Raw genomic sequence first — 19827 nt, 5'->3', positions numbered from 1 at the left:
GGCGCCCGGCCCGAAGCGCGAGCGGAGAGCGAGTGAGGCGGGCGCGCGTCGGTTTCCCCCCGCGGGAGCGCAGCATCGGCCGGGCGGGGACCCGGGGCCCTGCGGGGCTCAGCATGCCCGGGGTGAAGCTGACCACCCAGGCTTACTGCAAGATGGTGCTGCACGGCGCCAAGTACCCCCACTGCGCCGTCAACGGGCTGCTGGTGGCCGAGAAGCAGAAGCCGCGCAAGGAGCACCTGCCCCTGGGCGGCCCGGGCGCCCACCACACGCTCTTCGTGGACTGCATCCCCCTCTTCCACGGCACCCTGGCCCTCGCCCCCATGCTGGAGGTGGCCCTCACGCTGGTAAGCGCGGGGGGGGGCGGGGGCGGGGCGGTCCCCGCGGCACACGGGGAGCCCTGCGGCCGACGCTCTTAGGGCCGCGGGAGGCGGCCGGCCACGTCGCGTTCCCCGAACCCGAGGCCTTCGTGCAAACAGGCCCCGCCGCCCCTGTGTCGGGGATGTGGCTGTGCCGGGCCTCCTGGCTGGTCCGCCGCGGTGCAGACACGGTGGTGCCGGGGCCCGCGACACTCCGCAGCGCCGGGGTCGGCCTGGCAGGCGCCCGTCCCCTGGAACGTGCGGCCCCGCCGCTGACCTGGCGACACTCGGCGCGTAGGTTTAGATCCGTCAGCCCGGTGCCCGGAGTGGGCCTCGAACTCAGCACCTCGAGGTCAAGAGCCAGACGCCCCTAGACTGCACCCCCCGGGGGTTCAAGCGCTAGAGACTCCCGGTGACATTGCCGAGACCTTTTAGCCACCGCGCTGGGGTGTCTGCTTGAACGGCCGCTTCCCCCGGGGGGTGGGGGGGTGGTGGTGAGGGGGGAGCTTCAGCGCACAGATCGCCTGGCCGGCAACTGAGTGAGTTCTAGGCAGTGCTGTCTGGGTGTTAGTGGCCAGTGGAGGAAAATAGACCACCTCTAAGTTCCACCCAGTTGTTAGAGCCTTGGGGACGTCAGCTGTAACCTCCGAGCTACCGACCCCAGTGCCTGAGTTGAGATGCTGTTTACTTTTCACTTAAATATGAGCTATGGGCCTGAAAAAAGTTCGTTCGTAGAAAAAGTAATAAGTTTGAGGTGTAGACAGAGATCGGTTGTCTATGTTTCAGGCGAAATGAACCCGTTTCATAATTCACCTAATTATGACATCTACGTAAATCTTGGTAATAAGCAGGAAGTGTCCCTGGGCAAACGGTCCTACCCTAAAGTTACCAGGCACATCTTTGAGTGCCTGTTACATGCAGCCACTGTATGAATTTCTTCAGATCACCTCTGGAGAGGGTGTAGGTAGGACCTTTAGAAAATCAGTCAGTTTAGCTCCTAAAGAAATGTGCTGTCAGTACCAAGTCATCACTGGGGGGTGCGTGTGTATGTTTTAATGCCAAGTCTTTTCACTCAATGCCTTAACTATTCTGTTCTCGGGGATTGCAGGCTGATTGGTTATGTGAAGTGCAGTCACTTGCAGGGAACTAGATTTACCGGGAGCATTCGGTTTTCCAACAGTGTTCCAGGCCTGTGCTGGAGGAGGGACGTGGCTGTGGATCACAGCACATGCTTAGCACTTGAACCTGCAGGAAACACAAAATACAGTACCAAAGAATAAGTGTCACATGTAGGCTCGGGCAGAAAGTGTGAAAGGTCCAAAGCTAACCCAGGCTTGCAGAGTCCAGGAAGGCAGGCTGCCTGGAGAAATGGACATGCAAGGAGTGACACAGTGGGCCAGCCATAGTAACTGGGGGGCAGGCATCGGGGGAGTTGAGGGGAAAGCGTTCAAGTCAGAGGAACCAGTGTGTGTGCAAAGGCCAGGAGGAAATGGGGGTGGGGCTAGTGTGGCATGTAAAGGGACTGGGGGCAGAGAGAGGTAGGCAATAGACAGGTTTCATTGTACAGCAACTTGGCAGATCACACAGTGGCGTTGGGGTACCATCGTGAGGACAGAGAGAAGCCCCTGGGGGAGAGTTGCACAGTTGGATGTGTCCCAGAGTGATCACTGCAGCCTGCAGCAAGGAGGCAGAGTGCATACAAGACCAGAAGCCAGGAGGTGATCTACACTGAGCACAGTGTGGCCGCAGAGGAGACAGATCACAGAGAACCAGGAGGAAGAATCTAATCCACAGGACTCAGTGATGAATTGCATTTGGACATAGGGAGAAGGAAACAAGGAGGACACCTCAGTGTCTGACTTATGCATTGGACATAGTGGTGCCAAATGAAGATGACGTAGTTTCTGGTGTTGACAAATGGATCTGGAATTTAGAAGATGGATGGGCTGGAGACATAGATTGAGAACCAGTAGCTTCTCAGTGACTGTTGAAGCCGTTGAAAGCAGGACATATTGGCAGGAGCAGCATGTGCGACGAGGAGGGAGCTATGATAGAAGCCTGAGCAACTGTTGCTTCCACAGGGTGGATGGTAGAAGAGTTGGGCAGGGGATCCCTGGGTGGCTCATCGGTTTAGCGCCTGCCTTCGGCCCAGGGCGTGATCCTGGAGACCCAGAATCGAGTCCCACATCGGGCTCCCTGCCTGGAGCCTGCTTCTCCCTCTGCCTGTGTCTTTGCCTCTCTCTCTCTCTCTCTCTCTGTCTCCCATGAATAAATAAATAAAATCTTTAAAAAAAAAAAAAGAAGAGTTGGGCAGGCTAGCTGAGGAGTTGCCAGAGGGGAGAGGTGTGTTGCTTTAAATCCATTTAAAATCCTATCAGAGGGCAGCCCTGGTGGCTTAGCGGTTTGGCGCGCCGCCTTCGGCCTGGGGTGTGATCCTGGAGACTCGGGATCGAGTCCCACGTTGGGCTCCCTGCTAGAGCCTGCTTCTCCCTCTGCCTCTGTGTCTCCCATGAATAAATAAAATCTTAAAGAAAAATCCTATCAGGGCAGCCCTGGTGGCTTAGCGGTTTGGCGCCGCCTTCGGCCCAGGGCGTGATCCTGGAGACCCGGGATCGGTCCGTGTTGGGCTCCCTGTGTGGAGCCGGCTTGTCCCTCTGCCTGTGTCTCTGCCTCTCTTTCTGTGTTTCTCATAAATAAATAAAATCTTATTTTAAAAAAATTCTATCAGAAATATCTAAGCATCTAAAAGACAAACTTGAACCTCACTTGGAATTGTCAAAGTATTACTAGTGCTTCTCATTTTTAAGTAAGCTTTACAGTTAAAACATTATATTACTATTATAAGATATAAATACATCTCTTGAAGAAATTAAACATAGGAACTATAAACAACTGTGTTGGAGTCACCTTTACATGAATTTTCCCAGAGGAGCACAGCAGCCTCCCAAACCACTTGGAGAGGGAAAATACCCAGAAGAGACCTTGACTCTTAAAATGGCCTATTGCCTTCAGCCTCCCAGGAGGGGGAGGGGCACTGCATGAGGCTCTGTTTTGGTCTTGCTCCCCTGTGTCACTACACTCTGCCCTCACTCTCAGCTTGCAGCACTTCCTTCAGACACACCTATTAGTGTTTGAGGCTCCCAGTCTGCAAAGTCTAGTCTAAACTGGATTCTATGCCACAACTTTTTTTTTTTTTTTAAGTAGGCTCCACACCCAGCATGGAGCCCAGCATGTGGCTTGAACTCACGACCCTGAGGTCAAGACCTTAGCTGAGATCAAGGGTTGGACACTTACCCGACTGAGCCACTCAGGTGCCTCCATCTGAAAAATTTTTATTTCAATTAAGCTATTTATTTTTGTGCCATTCAGATTTTGACTTAGTAAATTTATAACCTGAAGGCAATGAAAAATCTCAGCATATGGAGCTGTAGTTTATCAATGTATCAGCTATGGTAGATGTGATTTTACTAAAGCTTCTAAATCCATGAAATTATAAATGAGGCTTTTATTCTCATGGCTTTTTTCTATTCAGGGAGTTTCATGTTGTGATTATTTTTAGTAAGTGGGAAAGACTGACTTGATATGCAGTCCATCACAGGGCAGCGTTAGATTCCTTTGGGGGGAATGAAAAGCTTTTCATTATACTTTTCCATTTAAAAAAAAAATCCTTTCATTTCTGGGTGCTTTTCATTTTTTTTTAAGTACTTATGCCTGTTATTTATCCTTATAACCGTTTGACGTAAGTAGTGACAGAATTATTTCTAATAGCAAAACCCATAAAATTTTAGCAGAAAAATTAGCATAGACCTGCTGTTTCTCTAATCCCTTTTTGTCTTTTTCTCCTCATTGATTTCCTGGTTCTTTGGAGCAGCTTTCCATTACATTCTGCCAAGATGACTTTCTTATTTACCAGTTGGTCTAGTCACTTTGATTTCAGTCCAGAATTCTTTCTGCTGCCTCACATGTGCCTTGTCTGTGCTCATTTGCATGGGCTACTGTCCTCTGGCTCTTTCCTAAACCCTCTACTTATTCTGCCCCCATTATCTCCAGGACATTCACATGCTAGCCTGGGAGAGGGAAATGGCTGTTCTGGGTCCTCTTTTCAGTTCTTCCCTCTAAATTTCATCCTCCCCATCCCACTTACCTAGGACCTCTTCTTTCATGGCTCCAGTTCCTTTCTGTTCCATAGAAAAACCAGCATCCCACTTGAGAAGGAGGTTTTCTTCTCAGTTAAACTGAGCACGTCCTCTCCTTAGGCTCCCCAGACCTGCTTATTGCTGTAGGCAGCAAGGCTCACAGACATCCTCAACTTGTAAGTGGCAGGTGTGGGAGTGACACCCTCTTCAGAGTGGCTCCTATGAGTTCCCTGCTTTACCTGCTTCATGGCAATGTTATAGTCACAGGAGGTAGGTAATAGTACTTTGAAAATTACAGTATCACACATGCAAATGCTAGCAAGTTTGCTGAGAAGTTAGTTTCTCTTTCTTTCTTTCTTTCTTTCTTTCTTTCTTTCTTTCTTTCTTTCTTTTCCTTCCTTCCTTTTAAGATTTTATTTATTTATTCATGAGAGACAGAGAGAGGCAGAGATGTAGGCAGATGGAGAAGCAGGCTCCATGCAGGGAGCCCGATGTGGGACTTGATCCTGGGACTGTGGGATCACGCCCTGAACCAAAGGCAGACGCTCAGCCACTGAGCCATCTGAGAAGCTGGTTTCTTTGTGCAGAGCTGAACTGGAAATGAATGAGTAGGGCCTTGTGCCTTTCATAGTTCTCCTATGTATCTAGGTAGAATGACCCAGAAACGCTTATGCACAGTAAAGTGTCCTCCTTTCCCTCTGAAAGACAGAAGAAACTACAAAGTAAATGTGGAATTTGGACCCTGTATGCAGAGTCACTTATACTAAGTTGACATCAGGTTTCAGAGTGTGTCCTGAGCTGTTGTCTTAATTTGGATTGTTCACAGGTTGTGTTGCAGGAGAGCAGGGAAAATGGAAAATAGATTCACAGAGAACAGAGGTCAGACAGCTGCTCAGTTCTTTTGCCTTGACCTGTCCCACTTGGGCACGAGTTGCCTTGACTGAGCAAGCTGCCTCTTAAATCCACTAAATTTTTTCATTTAACCAGCCCCTTGGGCTTTCTGCAGGATTCTGAACCTCCTCAAGACCTCCCTACCGTATCCTTGCTTCCCCTGCTCATGCTGCTCGTTTCTGCTCACCAACTTGTACCACACTCCAGATTACACTCACCCATGAGGTCTGGTTCCTTTGTTGAAACCGTCAAAGAAAACTCTTCCATCTTATTAAAACTGATTCACCTGACCTCTATGGGCTTTGGTGCCTGGTGGGAGCCCTTAGTTCTACATCCACCCTGTTGTGTTTTCCATTTTTCAGTTATGTGTCTAGCTGGACAGCTGCAGACAGGCAGTGTATGCCCATCGTAAGCATCCTTACAGGGGCACCTGGATGGCTCAGTCAGTTCAGTGCCTTGACTCTTGGTTTTGGCTCAGGTCATAAGCTCATGGGTTGTGGGATCAAGCCCCACGTAGTTTTCTGTGTTCAGTGGGAATCTGCTGGGGGATTCTCTCCCTCTGCTCCTCCCACTGCTCCCACACACCCACGTACTATCTGTCTCTCTCTCAAAGAAATCTTAAAAAAAAAAAAAAAAGGTATCTTTACAGTTAACTTGGTTGTCCTTGTTTGAATCATTCAAGTTTTAAAACCAAGCCAGTGCTTTTATGACCTGGTTCACTTCTAGGGCAGCCTCTTCAGAGAGTTCTGTTGAAAGTTCTAGAAGTCCAAATTCATGACCCTATTTTCCTGCTGGAATTGGTTAGGCCCTTACGTTTGTTACAAGAATCACTTTCACATCAGGTACTTTTTGTGTTCCCTGAACACAGACACAAGGTGATACCATGTGCATTGCTGGGAGACAAGTCCTGAACTGTTGCCTCCAGCCCAAGAAGGGATCTGAGTGCAGCTTAGAGTGCTCACTAAAGATTGCTCCTGGAGTAGTCAGATTATTATATTATTTTTAATATAACTAATAATCCTTATATTAAATGTAGTCAGCCAAAAATGATCCCGCAACACATCCACATCCTAATGTTCAGACCCATTAATACATGACCTTACTTGGCAAAGGGACTTTGCAGATGAGATTAAGATAAGGATCTTGAGGCGAGATGAACATGGATTATCTGATGAGTCCCCATGTAATCCTAAGGGTTCCTATAAGAAGGAGACAAGAGAGACAGGGCCAGAGAAAGGAGATATGACAACAGAAGCAGAGGTCAGAATGATGCGGCCACCAGTCAAGGAATGTGGGTGACCTCTAGAGGCTGGATGAGACAAGGAGCGGATTCTCCCCAGAAGCTTCCAGAAGGAATCAACCCTGATGACCATTTTAAACTTATCTTTAGTTCTGACTCTGGATAGAAGGACAAGCCTCACCAGAGAGCAAGGAGAGGAACACCCACATGGGCAGCAAGGACACACTCAAGAGGCTGGTCTTTGAGTAGAAGCAAGGGCTGAGAGGGCTGCACTGAAGGGGAGGCTAATCCTCTGAATTCGAGGTCAGGGAATGGGGCAGATGCCAGATTTTAGAGCTAGGCTCTGCCCTTTAGCAATACAAACCAACAGGTTTAGAGGAAAAGGAAAGAAATTGCCACTGTAAGCAACAACAGTATTTCTGGAACCCAATCCTTTAACAGGTGATAGAAGTAAAATATAAGTGATTTGGGAGTAATTTGCAGCAAAGTTACAGTGAAAAGAGCCATTTCATAAATATTTTGGAGACATTGCCCTAATCTTTTGGATGGATGACCAAAACATCTAATGGGTTCAGTGAGCCTTGGTTTTGACCCAATATGGTAATTTGTGAGCTCTTAAGAGGCCAGGATTATTATTCTAAGCCTTGTGCAAGCCAGGGAACCTTGGACTTCTTGTGAAGTCTGCTTGTAGTCGTAGGGGATATTGCCTGAGCCCCAAACCAGAATTCAAGAAAAAGAACAACACAACTGTTCGTTTGATTAAAGAAAAGGAAAAAAGAATATTTTTAACTAGTTAATTTACTATGAAAAACAAGGATCGATTTTATTTCCTCTTCATACTGAAAATAGAATTTATTGCAGTATGTTATTAAAATTCCGTAATGGCAAAACGTTAGGATGACCTTTTATTGTTTTTAATAATAGCATTAGGCCTGCAGGAAGCTAAATCTGATGAGGGATGAGTGGCGTTATAAAACAGACAAAAACTTTGAAAGTCTGCAGCCGTGCTCCCATTTAAAAGCATGCTACAGGGGCAGCCTGGGTGGCTCAGCTGGTTTAGCGCCACCTTCAGCCCAGGGCGTGATCCTGGAGACCCCGGGATCAAGTCCCACATCCGCCTCCCTGCATGGAGCCTGCTTCTCCCTCTGCCTGTGTCTCTGCCTCTCTGTTTCTCATGAATAAACAAATAAAATCTTATAAATAAATAAATAAATAAATAAATAAATAAATAAATAAATAAATAAATAAATAAATGCTACAGGGAATTGAGTAGGAGAGTATATGTGCACATGTGTGTAAACACCCCTGCTTGCATCTGCCCACGCACACGTGCACATGTGCCTGTTTACCCCACATGCCAGCATGAAGTGTTTCTCATGGTTAGTTGCTAGGAATACAGAAATTTAAATTTAATAGTAAAAGACTTGGTTTCAAGAAACCAAAGTTCCCATTCTGGCTCTGCTCCCTGGCTGTGCAAACTGAGGGCACCTCTGAGTTTTAGTTTGCTTATCTATGAAGGTTTAACTTCAGTGATCTGAAGGGCTTACTCAAGCCCCAGAATCCTCCATTCTTTATATCTTAAGAGCAGGTGTGTAAAGATGGCCCCACTTCCCCACCGTGCTGCACCTGTACACTGTGGGCACTGGGGCCCCGCAATGAGGGTGAGGCCACTCTCTCTGTTTTCTGTGCCCTCCCACAGACCGTGGACAGCAAGCTGGTGTGATTCTTCTCATGGGGAGAAAGATTCAGGGATTATACGTGTCTTGTCCCAGCATTTGGGGTGGGGTGGGAGGGCAGAGTCTCCTCTGAGTATTAAGAGGTGACGTTTAAGGGAAAATCGTTCATCTTTTCTTCCCGATTTTTGTTTCTCTTTCAGATTGATTCATGGTGCAAAGATAATAGCTATGTGATTGCTGGTTATTATCAAGCTAATGAACGAGTCAAGGATGCCAGGTATGTCAGTGCAAAAACCCTCTGGTCTGAAAGAATGATCATGTGACATCTCTGATACCCCTTTTGACCTTCTGTAGGCTCAGTGAGAACAAAACCCATCCCTGCCTTCTGTGCTTGTTTCTGGTGTGTGAGGGGAACTGTAATGTGAATAATTCTAAACAACAGAAATTCCAGCACTTATATTAATCTGAGATTATGTTTTGTATCTTCTTTATTTTGCTTCAAGAAAGTTCATACAATTAAAGCAACAGTCAGGGGCCTCCAATTTCTGTCCCAACTAAGAATGATGTAAGGCAGAGCATGCAGAAAGAATATTGATCTCTTTGGGGACAAATAAAATGACTTTTAAATTTGGTGCTTTTAGGGTCTGGTACTGTGATGAAAATGTAGTGCTGATAGCTCCTTCACATGTCACCCTCTAATTCTCACTAATGAGCAAATCTGCTTTCTCTCTGCCTTAGTCTGTGTCTCAACAGAAAAACCAATGCCACGCTGGAGTTAGGGTGATTGCAAGAGCACTCAACAGTGGGTGGTTTTCTAAGGTATAAGCTCACAGGGTAGTGCTATGACAGAAGGCAGTACCATCCTGGGGCCCAGAAGGGACAGGGAGGCAGAGTGTGGTAAAGAAGTTTAGGGACATAGCCAGCAGCCAACCTGCTACCTATGACCTGATAGGGAAAGCCCCAGAAGAGTCACTACCCTGACCTCCCTGTGATTTCCTCCACCTGGAAGCCAAGATGGGCGGTCTCCTGCACGGCGCTCTCATGCTCTCCTCACACTGTCACATAGAGCCAACTGACTCCAGTGTCCAGGCAGTTAGGGGCTGCAGTGGAGGATCACAGACCAAAACGCCACCTGGAGTTATGTGCTCAGCATAGGCAAGAGGGTGGACTCAGTATGTTTGGAAATATACAGTAAGCTGGTGCCTGAGTGCTGCTGTCAATAAGGCACAAATGCACCAGTCAGGACTCAGAGGGAGGGTAACCAACACAATGCTGTTAAAACCCCCACTTGGACAACAACACACAGGGTCTTGTGGTCCCAGGACCCACCACTCTTACAACCTCACTCTTTCTAGGACCCCTTCTCCATTTGATCCCACCCACCTCCCACACTTCCATCTCTCATCCAGAGCCTACTCACAGGGCCCTTGTTGGTCTTGGCCTGTGTTACACAAAAGATCCTGGGCCAGGCTCTGCTGAACAGGAGCTAAACATTCTTGGCCTTTGCCTTCAGGTTGCTGGATTGTACATGGGAGATAGTGCCGGTGTAGGACTGTAGTGCCAGCCTGAGGTCACGTGCCCTGATGGTGGTGCACAGGCTGTGATAGCAAGTGCGATGGGGAACTCCTCCACTGGGATGGCCAAAGCAGCCCTTAGGGAGGGGTGTCATTTGAATGCCTGGGAGTGGGTGGAGTCTTGTCAGGTGCACATGTGGAGAACAGGAAGGATGAGCGTCCAGAGAGGGCACAGAGTAAGGTAGCCAGCAGGTGGAAACAGGAGCCTGGGGTGTGCACAGGGAAATGGCTAGAAAGTGACACTGTAAAGGTAGGACTCTAAGGCCTTCGAACTTTCAGTATAAGCAGTATACTTCCAACTTTCAGTATAAGTGGGGAGCTGTCCTTGGAAGGAGTGTTTCCTGAACTGAGCAGCTGCTCTTGCAGAAAGACAAGGAGACCCGGCAGGAGGCAATGCCACCAGTTTGTTGAGTGTAGATGCCTCCCTTTCCTCCCACCACACCTCAGCTCCTCGCCTCACATGGTTGCCCCAAATGTATGTGCACTGCTCTTACCTGCTGCGTGCCTCATTTGGCTCATAGCTCTGTCTTCCTGCCTCTTTTTTTTTTTTTTTAAGATTCCATTTATTTATTCATGAGAGACAGAGAGAGAGAGGCAGAGACACAGGCAGAGTGAGAAGCAGGCCCCATGCAGGGAGCCCAATGCAGGACTTGATCCTGGGACCCCAGGATCATGCCCCGGGCCGAAGGCAGGCGCTAATCCACTGAGCCACCCAGGGATCCCCTCCTGCCTCTTTTTGGACCTCATTCTGGCCCAGTCCAGAATTCTACTCAGACACCATTTTTGTGCTGCTCAGAACTTCTAGACTTTCGCGGTTCCTTCACTTGCTCTACTCAAGGAGGTTTTACATTCCCCTATTGATGTCTATGTTTAACTGCCTACTAACAGACCCTTGTCAGGTCTGTAGCGGTATTAAACATGAGCTGGGGAACAAGAGTGTCCAGTCACCCTTGAGTCCCTTCTGAAGAGTCTCTGCTGGACTTGGTGTCTGTGCCATTGCTATGTTAGGATTTGCTGGCACCCTCCTGTCTAACTCTCACAAGGACACTCAAGTGAAGAAAGTCCAGCTAGAGATGGTCACTGCACGAAGGCCAAACAGCTTGGAAGCCCAGGAGCTGTGATTATGCTAATTTCTCTTCTTGAATACTATTTTCCTCTCCTGGAAAGTCTTCACTTCTCTCTTTAGGCAGACTTAGCTAAAACGTTGCTTTTCCTTTAGAAATAGTAGCTGAGGGACGCCTGGGTTGCTCAGCAGTTGAGCGTCTGCCTTTGGGCCCAGGTCATAATCCTGGAATCCTGGGATCGAGTCCCGCATCGGGCTCCCTGCATGGAGCCTGCTTCTCCCTCTCTCTGTGTCTCTCATGGATAAATAAATAAAATCTTAAAAAAAAAAAAAAAAGAAAGAAATAGCTGATTAACAGTGTCTCACAGTCTTAGAACTGGATAGCCTTGGATTCAAATCTTAGCTGACTTACTGATTTACCTCCAAGGGCCTTGGTGGTCCTATCTGTAAAATGGCAGTAAAAGCTTATGCCTTAGAAATTGGTCTTGAGGACATAGTGAAGCAACATACACCATGTTTAGCTTTGTGCTTGGTTCAAAGTAGAAGCTTATACTATTACTAGTCCCATGATGACTTTTTTGAAAAAAGGATCATTCAGACAAACTCTTGGGACTACACCAAAATAAAAAGCTTTTGCATGGCAAAGGAAACCATCATCAAAACAAAAAGGCAAGGACTGAATGGGAGAAGATGTATGCAAATGATATATCCCATATGGGGTCAATATCCATAATATATGAAGAGGGACGCCTGGGTGGCTCAGTGGTTGAGCGTCTGCCTTTGGCTCGGGACGTGATCCTGGATTCCTGGGTTCGAGTCCTGCATCAGGCGCCTTGCATGGAGCCTGCTTCTCCCTCTGCCTGTGTCTCTGCCTCTCTTTCTGTGTCTCTCATGAATAAATAAGTAAAATCTTAAAATATATATGTATATATATATATGTATATGAAGAACTTACACAACTCAAAACCCCAAAAAAAGCAAACAATAAAAAATGGACAGATGATCTGAATAGACATTTTTCCAAAGAAGACCTACAGATAGCACAACAGACCCAAGAGAGAGGATGGATGCTCAGCATCATTGATCATCAGGGAAATGCCTATCAAAACCACAGTAAGATGTCACCTCACACCAGTCAGAAAGGCTAGAATCAGAAACACAAGAAATACCAAGTGTTGGTGGGGATGTGGAAAAAAGGGAATCCTCTGCACTGTTGGTAGGAATATTGGTGCAACTTCTCTGAAAAACTGTATGGAGGTTCCCCAAATACCATATGATTCACTAATTCCACTAATGGATATTTAACCAAAGAAAATAAAAACATTAATCAGGAAAGGTGTGCACCCCTACATTTGCCATACCACTATTTATAACAGCCAAGACGTGGAAACCGCCCGTGTCCGTCCATGGATGAATGGACACAAAAGATGTGAATATATCCATAGATTAGTACTCAGCCATGAAATAGAATGAGATCTTGCCATTACGACAATGTGGATGGACATACAGATACTAAGTGAAATAAGTCAGAGAAAGATAAATACTATGATTTCACTTACATGTGGAATCTAAAAAACAAACCCAATTTTTGGGGCACCTGGCTGGCTCACTCTGTGGACCGTGCGAATCTTGATCTCTTGGTTTTGAGTTCAGGCCCCAGGTGGTATAGAGATTACTTAAAAGTAAAAAAATCTGGGCAGCCCCGGTGGCACAGCAGTTTGGCGCCGCCTGCAGCCTGGGGTGTGATCCTGGAGACCCAGGATCAAGTCCCACGTTGGGCTCCCTGTGTGGAGCCTGCTTGTGTCTCTGCCTTTCTCTCTCTATGTCTATGAATAAAATAAATCTTTAAAAAAAAAAAGTAAAAAATCTTTAAAATAGCTGTAAATTAATTAATTAAATTTAAAAGGCTCATAACTACAAAGAGCAAACTGGTGGTCACCAGGGGAAGGGGGAAAATAGGACAAGGGGATTAAGAGGTATAAACTTCCAGTTATAAAATAAATAAGTAAAACAATAAATAAAATAAGTCACAGAGATAAAAGTACAGCATAGGAAACATAGCTTTAAAAAATCAGTGTTTTATGTTGTAAAAAGAAATGTAAGGTGCTTGTAACACTTTCACTTATTTACTAAACTTCAGGTCATTATGTCAGGTTTTGTTAGAGCACTTCCTAATTGCTGGTGTTTTGCTTTCTGCTTTACATTTCTAGTGGGTAAATGTCAGCACCAGGCACAGTGTCCTGGTCTGAGGTTAGATGCTCAGTTAACAGCTTTAAAAAAAAAAAAAAAAAGATTTTATTTATTTACTCATGAGAGACACAGAAAGAGGGGCACAGACACAGGCAGAGGGAGAAGCAGGCTCCATGCAGGGAGCCCGATGTGGGACTCGATCCGGGTCTCCAGGATCATGCCCTGGGGGCCCTAAACCACTGAGCCACCCGGGCTGCCCAGTTACTAGCTTTAATTTTTATCTTATTTATTTTTATTTTATTTATTTGTTTGTTTGTTTGTTTATTGTCACACACAGAGAGAGAGAGAGAGAGGCAGAGACATAGGCAGAGGGAGAAGCAGGCTCCATGCACCGGGAGCCCGACGTGGGATTCGATCCCGGGTCTCCAGGATCGCGCCCTGGGCCAAAGGCAGACGCTAAACCAGGGATCCCCAGTTACTAACTTTTAGATCAAGAATAGAGATCTCAGTTCAAGTGAATGCCTAGCTTTGTGCTAGTTGGGGGGGGGGGTGTAAAGTGGTATCTGCAGTTTTATTTGACCACTGAGGCTTCATGGGAACAGAGTTGATACAGCCTAATAAGCAAAATAGTGACCTTACTATCATCATGTGACAGTTGTACATTAGAAATGCAGTTAGGGCTGGGGCAAGTCAGCATTTGAGACAAAGTAAATAATACCAAAAAATGTAGACAAAATTGGCAATTCTTTCAAATCCTTTTTCAAATCATTAACTACAATTTTAACTTTATCAAGAATACATTTTAGTGCAGCCCTCTGTGTGTGTGTGTGTGTGTGTGTCTCATGAATAAATTTTTAAAAAAAAATTTTTTTTTTTAATTTATGATAGTCACACAGAGAGAGAGAGAGAGAGAGAGAGAGGCAGAGACATAGGCAGAGGGAGAAGCAGGCTTCATGCACCGGGAGCCCGATGTGGGATTCGATCCCGGGTCTCCAGGATCGCGCCCTGGGCCAAAGGCAGGCTCCAAACCGCTGCGCCACCCAGGGATCCCTAAAAATTTTTTTTAAAGAATACATTTTAAATTTGAGTTCTTGAGAATCTGCATGGTAGTTCTTATTTTTGTTTTGTTTTTGTTTTTAAGATTTTATTTATTCATAGAGACAGAGAGAGAGGGGCAGAGACACAGGCAGAGGGAGAAGCAGGCTCCATACAGGAAGCCCGATGAGGGACTCGATCCTGGGTCTCTGGGATCACACCCCAGGCCGCAGACAGCGCTAAACTGCTGTGCCATCGGGGCTGCCCTAGTTCTTGTTTTTATTTTTTTATTTTTAAGATTTTATTTATTTATTCATGATAGAGAGAGAGGGGGGCAGGCAGAGAGAGAAGCAGGCTCCATGCCAGGAGCCCGACGTGGGACTCGATCCTGGGACTCCAGAACCACGCCCTGGGCCAAAGGCAGGCGCTAAACTGCTGAGCCACCCAGGGATCCCCTAGTTCTTGTTTTTAATGAATGTTTCTTAACCCCCTTCCTGATAAAAGTCTCTGTCTAAAGATGATCATCATAAATGTTAGGATGATAGTTTTTGTTTTTTAAAGATTTTACTTATTTGAAAGAACATGAGCAAGGGCGTTGGATCCACAAGGGGGTGAGCTGGGGAGGAGAGAGCAGACTCCTCACTGAGCAAGGAGCCTAATGCAGGGCTCAATCCTAGGACCCTGAGATCATGACCTGAGCCAAAGGCAGACACTGAGCCACTCAGGCGTCCCAGAATAATAGTTTTGTAAGTTTCTTTATGGTAGATGCTTTACACAAATGCTGACCTTTTTTTCCCTTTGTACCTAAGGTGTAAGTGAGTTAGGGATGTCAGCGTGTGTGTCATGCACATTTCATGGATGAACAGGAAAGCCTCCATGGCTCCAGCCCCACTCCTTGCCATTTGCCATTGGAGCCATGGGAACTGTGCACCTGCCAGCTCCGGGTAAACACAGTATAGCCCTGCCATGTGGAGCTTTCCATGGTGGCCTGAAGGACAGGAACCCCTGGGGCCCTTTCTCTTTGAACCTGCTTTGCTGTTCATTTTTCCTAATCCTGTAGACTTACAATCAGCACATCACTACAAATTCTCAATTTTGAATGTGAAAATAGAATAATTAGATAAAATAATTCATTTTCATAAAACATTGTTAATCTTTTTTTTTTTCCAGCTCAATAACAACATAATTATATAGGATGTTTCCTTAAGTAAACCCACAATTATCAATGTGTTTTTTACAGCCATTAAAATATACATGGCTCAGTTCTTGCTTCAAAAAACTGAGGCTCTCATTGTGCTGGGAAAACAAGATGCACAAAAAGATAACTGCATGCCAAGGATTAGGTGTTAAAGCACTTTAGAAGTAGGGTTTAGAGACGGGACAAATGGACCCCCTCTGAGGCAGTTTGACAAGACCTCCCATAGAGGACGGTGTTTTCTGGGCATTAAAGATGGGAAGCAATTCAGTAAGCAGAAACCAGCATGGCAGGGCATCACAAACAGGGAACAGTGTGAACGAGGGGGAGGAGTGTGTGAGGGAGACAGTTTGTAGACCATTCCATTGAAACTAAAGATGCACAAAGGACTGCTTCTGAGTAGGAACAGTAACTAGGTCCACAGGGAGAAAGGCCTCAATCTCCCAGGCTGAGAACGGTAGGCTGTTAGATCACAAGCAATGGTGAGCAACAGGAGACAGGATGGAAGTTTCGCTTTAAGAAAATTGATCTAAGGAGAGTTTTCAGGATATGTGAAATAAGAAGAGCCTAGAAATTGAGACCAGTTTGGAAGCAATTTTTGAAACCCAAGTGTGGAATGATAGCCTAAACACAGCGGATGGCAGGGCAGACAGAAGCCGAGGCAAGGAGGGAGTTTGGGGCAGCTGGTAAGGACTCAAAAGAAGAGTAGGAAACCAGAGAAACTAGAGCAGCCAGCAGCCTGGACACAGGAGGCTCCAGTGGGGTGGCTGGGGTGAGTGGGGGTGCTTGACGGACCTCCAGGGTACAGACCCTTGAAGCTAAGGGGGTAGGCACTGCAGGACAAGACTCAGCTTATTAAAGATTAAGATATATTAAAGTTCACGAAACATGGTTGAAAGGAGAGAATTGGACAGGGGCTAGAGGGAACCAGTTAAATAATATTTTTTCCTAAGAAGGAAAAGTCTGGCTCAAATTGGGCTGCAGAGCAGGGACACTGGGAGGAGAGGACATAAAGGAAGCCCCTAAGGAGGAAGTGTGCATGGGGAGGCCTGTGAATGAGAGGAGGCCTTTGCCTAATACAGAATCAAAAAACAGTTGGGGCGTGGTGGGGGGGGTGGCACTGGGATGATGCGGGAGCCTCTCTAGCTTGCTTTAATGGATTTAAAGGTAGCAGGTTATCATTTATCAAAGTTGGGATGGGCCAAAGCCCGCAACTGATGACTAACAAGAATGGAGAAGATTTGGAATGGCCTAGGAATTTTCTAAATTAAAAAACAAATGGCTCGATTGCCTCCAGCTAAGAGGTGGACAGAGTTCCTTTGCAAGTGTGCAGTGGAGCAGGCAGCCTGGGAGGCATCCAACCTGGAGCTCAGAGGATGGGAAAGTACACCAGGGGTCTGTGGCCTCAGGTGGGGTGGGCGGGGGGGGGGGCTGCTCTCTATGGAGTTCCGGGGAGCCTTTCTGGTTAGAAGGTGTCTCTTCTGGAACGCACGGACCTGCTTTGCACCTTATTCCCTGTCGCCCTTATGGCATGCCCTATCCTTGGTACCTGCAATGGCCATAAGCTGCTCTGACTGGCGTGAGGAGCACACACAGGTGATTGGTGTATCATTCATATTGGTGCTCGTTAGCCCTGCCATAGGGAGACCATGCGGGATGGTGGAAGCTGAGACTCAGCTCACTGTCATGTCTTTTGCAGTCCGAACCAGGTCGCAGAAAAGGTGGCCTCCAGAATCGCCGAGGGCTTCAGCGATACTGCTCTCATCATGGTGAGTCCCTCTTGGGTACTGTCATGTTTTCTGTTGCCAGGACGGCTGCTTAGCCTTCTCGCACTAACATGGAGCTTTATCGCACGAGTGGTCTTCTCTGCAGACATTCCAACAGGCCAGCGCCACCCTCTGTGGTCTCCTCCTGGCCGCAGACTCCGCAGGCGCAGTATGAATGCCACTGCAGCCACAGCAAGCTCCCTGTCTCCACAGGGGGAGGCAGTCTGGCTCAGCAGTTCTCAAGGGGGAGGTCTCAGCGCCAGCATCAGCACCACTTGGGAACTTGCCAGAAATGCAGATTCTCAGGGCCCAGCAGGTGGCTTTAATAAGCTTCCAGATGATTCCGAGGCACACTCAAGTGTGAAAGCCACTGAATTAGCCGACAGCCCGAAGGGAAAGAAGTCAGGTAGACTGTCACGAAGATCAAAAGCCTTGTTACACAGGCTCAGTTCAGACAATTCTGACAGGGAAGGAAGAAGTAATATTCAGAAGCTCTGCTTTTATGGAAAAACCATAGTACTTGGCATTTATTGTACATTACACACAGTTAACCTTAGACCATATTTGAGGTGTGATTGCATGTGTCAGATTCATGATGTCCACGTGCTGTGAGGTGGGTTTCCATCTGTGCCATGAGGAGGTGCCTGAGGACTTCCAGAAATGTAGCTCTGTTCACGAGTGCATCCTTTGTCTTGTGCACAGGTAGACAACACTAAGTTTACGATGGACTGCGTGGTGCCTACAATCCATGTGTACGAACACCATGAAAACAGATGGCGGTGCAGGGACCCACACTAGTGAGTGCTGCATTCTCGGGGTGACCTGTGTGCGGAATGCTGTGGGCTGTTCTCCAGGGCAGTGTAGAAACCTCATGCAGAAATCATGCATGTTCCCCAGCTCCTGAGAGAGCTCGAGTGTTACTTCTGGTTCTTGCAACCCCTGGAAGAACCTGTTTTGGTATGAACCAAAACAAATGCCTGAGAGCGGTGCAGGCATTTGTTTTGGTTCATAATCACTCAGAGAGCTTCCACCACCACCCCCTCCAGCTTCTTTAGATTTTTGTTTGGAGGGCGTCTCTTTTATTTCTTAACCATGCTTCATATTCTTTGTGCACATCTTTGGGTGTTTGAAACTTGTCTTGCTAGCATTCCTGATTGTTTTCCTTTATACCAGTGGGTATGTGGCCGGTTTTCTGTGTCCTCTGTTGGAAAACCACCTGTTTTTCGCTGAGAGGCTGATCTCTCCTATTTCACGTCATAGTGATTACTGTGAAGACTGGCCAGAGGCCCAGAGGATCTCAGCGTCACTCCTGGACAGCCGGTCCTACGAAACACTTGTGGATTTCGACAACCACCTGGATGACATTCGGAATGATTGGACAAACCCAGAGATCAATAAAGCCGTTCTACATCTGTGCTAGGGAGGGGTTTTAGTGACTGGTCTTTGGGCATTTCCACTACACTGAAGAAGAAAGCTATTTTTAAATGTAAATAAGATCTCTCCTAGCCTGTGTGGAAAGCCGACAGTTTTTGGAGGTGGCGTATGCCCTGACAAAGGGCAGAATGTCCATCAGCCATCTTTTAATGCAGAGTCTCTAGAAGAGGTGCAGACTTTCCCATCTGACCGGCCCTGTGGAGTCCTGCCCAGTTGTATGTTGCTCTAATCCTCCAAATCAAAGCTGTTTCTGCTTGTCCGAGATCATTCCTATTAAAGAGTTTTAACTAACCTTTTATAATCTTCAGAGAATACTTTTTAAGGCTTATGAACTACCTATAAAAGAAAAAAGCCCACATCTTATACTTGAGTGAGTGAGTGCAAGTTTTCATCCTGTCGGGGTTTGTGTCGTCCAGTGTTGGGATCGGCGTGCACTCAGCGTTTTGCCCTCGGGAGGCTGTGGCCCCGAACAGTGCTGCCCCACACCGGTTGGGCTCACATAGCTGCCGCAACGACACAGTGGGAATAATGCCACTGTTGCCTAAGAAACCTTCATCGTTAAGGGTAAAAACAGACGCCACTGGTAATGGGAACTTGGAGGAGAGCATGGTGTAATGCTTCTCAGTCAACCAGAAAGCTCGTAAACCTGCGGAATCAAAACTGGGAAAATGAACTGTATTAAGATGATTTTTAAGAGGCAAAAATCAGTCCCAATTCTTAACTCATTTCCCTGATTATCTAAATGGTTCTGTGTCCTCAAAATAATTGTTTTATTTTGTATTTGAAGCAACAAAAGCAAAACAAAACTTAGACTTCCCGAGTTTTGCAGAGCACTGTTTGTAATTTTTATAGTTGGAACATTGGGTCACACTTTTTAACACAATCACAGGAGATGATGGGGAGACTTTGTGGCACTGCTGCACTTTATTCTTTCCTATAGGAGTCATTCTCTTTGCCCTTTCTTCAAACAACACCTTCCCCTTAATTTTTGAAGACAGCATTACTTCATGTGCGGACAAGGAAGGAGGGGTGATGGGTCGGCATGCTCCATCTTCCTCGTTCTCGCCTCAGACACCCGGCCCGTCACAGAACACAAAGAGCAATCTCATTCCAACTAGGTTTGTGTTTGTTTCACAAAGGGAGAAGGATCACCTCCACAGAAAAATGCTCTTTTCCTGGGATTAAAGCGAGCATGTACTACCTGCAGCTCAAGGTCAAGGGGAATTGGCAGAACTATTCAGAATGAAGGTGTGGCTAAGGCGAGTTTGGGA

The 19827-nt window shown here is 46.8% G+C and overlaps 1 protein-coding gene across 2 annotated transcripts; it reads left to right on the top strand.

Annotated features, from left to right (window-relative positions):
- The first annotated feature begins 4 nt into the window (after positions 1-4).
- EMC8 (ER membrane protein complex subunit 8) lies at positions 5-19376 on the top strand. 2 transcript variants are annotated; one of them, XM_055304694.1, is made up of 5 exons: positions 5-344; positions 8500-8576; positions 17056-17125; positions 17829-17919; positions 18383-19376. In XM_055304694.1, the coding sequence occupies exons 1-5, from the start codon at positions 114-116 to the stop codon at positions 18553-18555; spliced, it is 642 nt and encodes a 213-aa protein (XP_055160669.1). In that variant the 5' UTR covers positions 5-113; the 3' UTR covers positions 18556-19376. The 2 variants fall into 2 exon arrangements, with proteins under 2 accessions (XP_055160669.1, XP_055160670.1); XM_055304695.1 differs by having other exon boundaries at positions 17825-17919.
- Positions 19377-19827: the final 451 nt, after the last annotated feature.

The sequence above is a fragment of the Nyctereutes procyonoides genome, unplaced genomic scaffold, assembly GCF_905146905.1.
Source record: "Nyctereutes procyonoides isolate TBG_1078 unplaced genomic scaffold, NYPRO_anot_genome, whole genome shotgun sequence".
NCBI lineage: Eukaryota > Metazoa > Chordata > Mammalia > Carnivora > Canidae > Nyctereutes > Nyctereutes procyonoides.
This window is presented reverse-complemented; position numbering and strand designations above follow the sequence as displayed.

What these genes read in the sequence shown, in the direction of transcription:
- EMC8 (XM_055304694.1), top strand. Translation starts at nt 114, where the DNA reads ATGCCCGGGGTGAAGCTGACCACCCAGGCTTACTGCAAGATGGTGCTG. An exon ending in GCGATACTGCTCTCATCATG is followed by an intron (nt 17,126 to 17,828) that starts GTGAGTCCCTCT and finishes GTGCACAGGTAG; the next exon opens with ACAACACTAAGTTTACGATG. An exon ending in CGGTGCAGGGACCCACACTA is followed by an intron (nt 17,920 to 18,382) that starts GTGAGTGCTGCA and finishes TTCACGTCATAG; the next exon opens with TGATTACTGTGAAGACTGGC.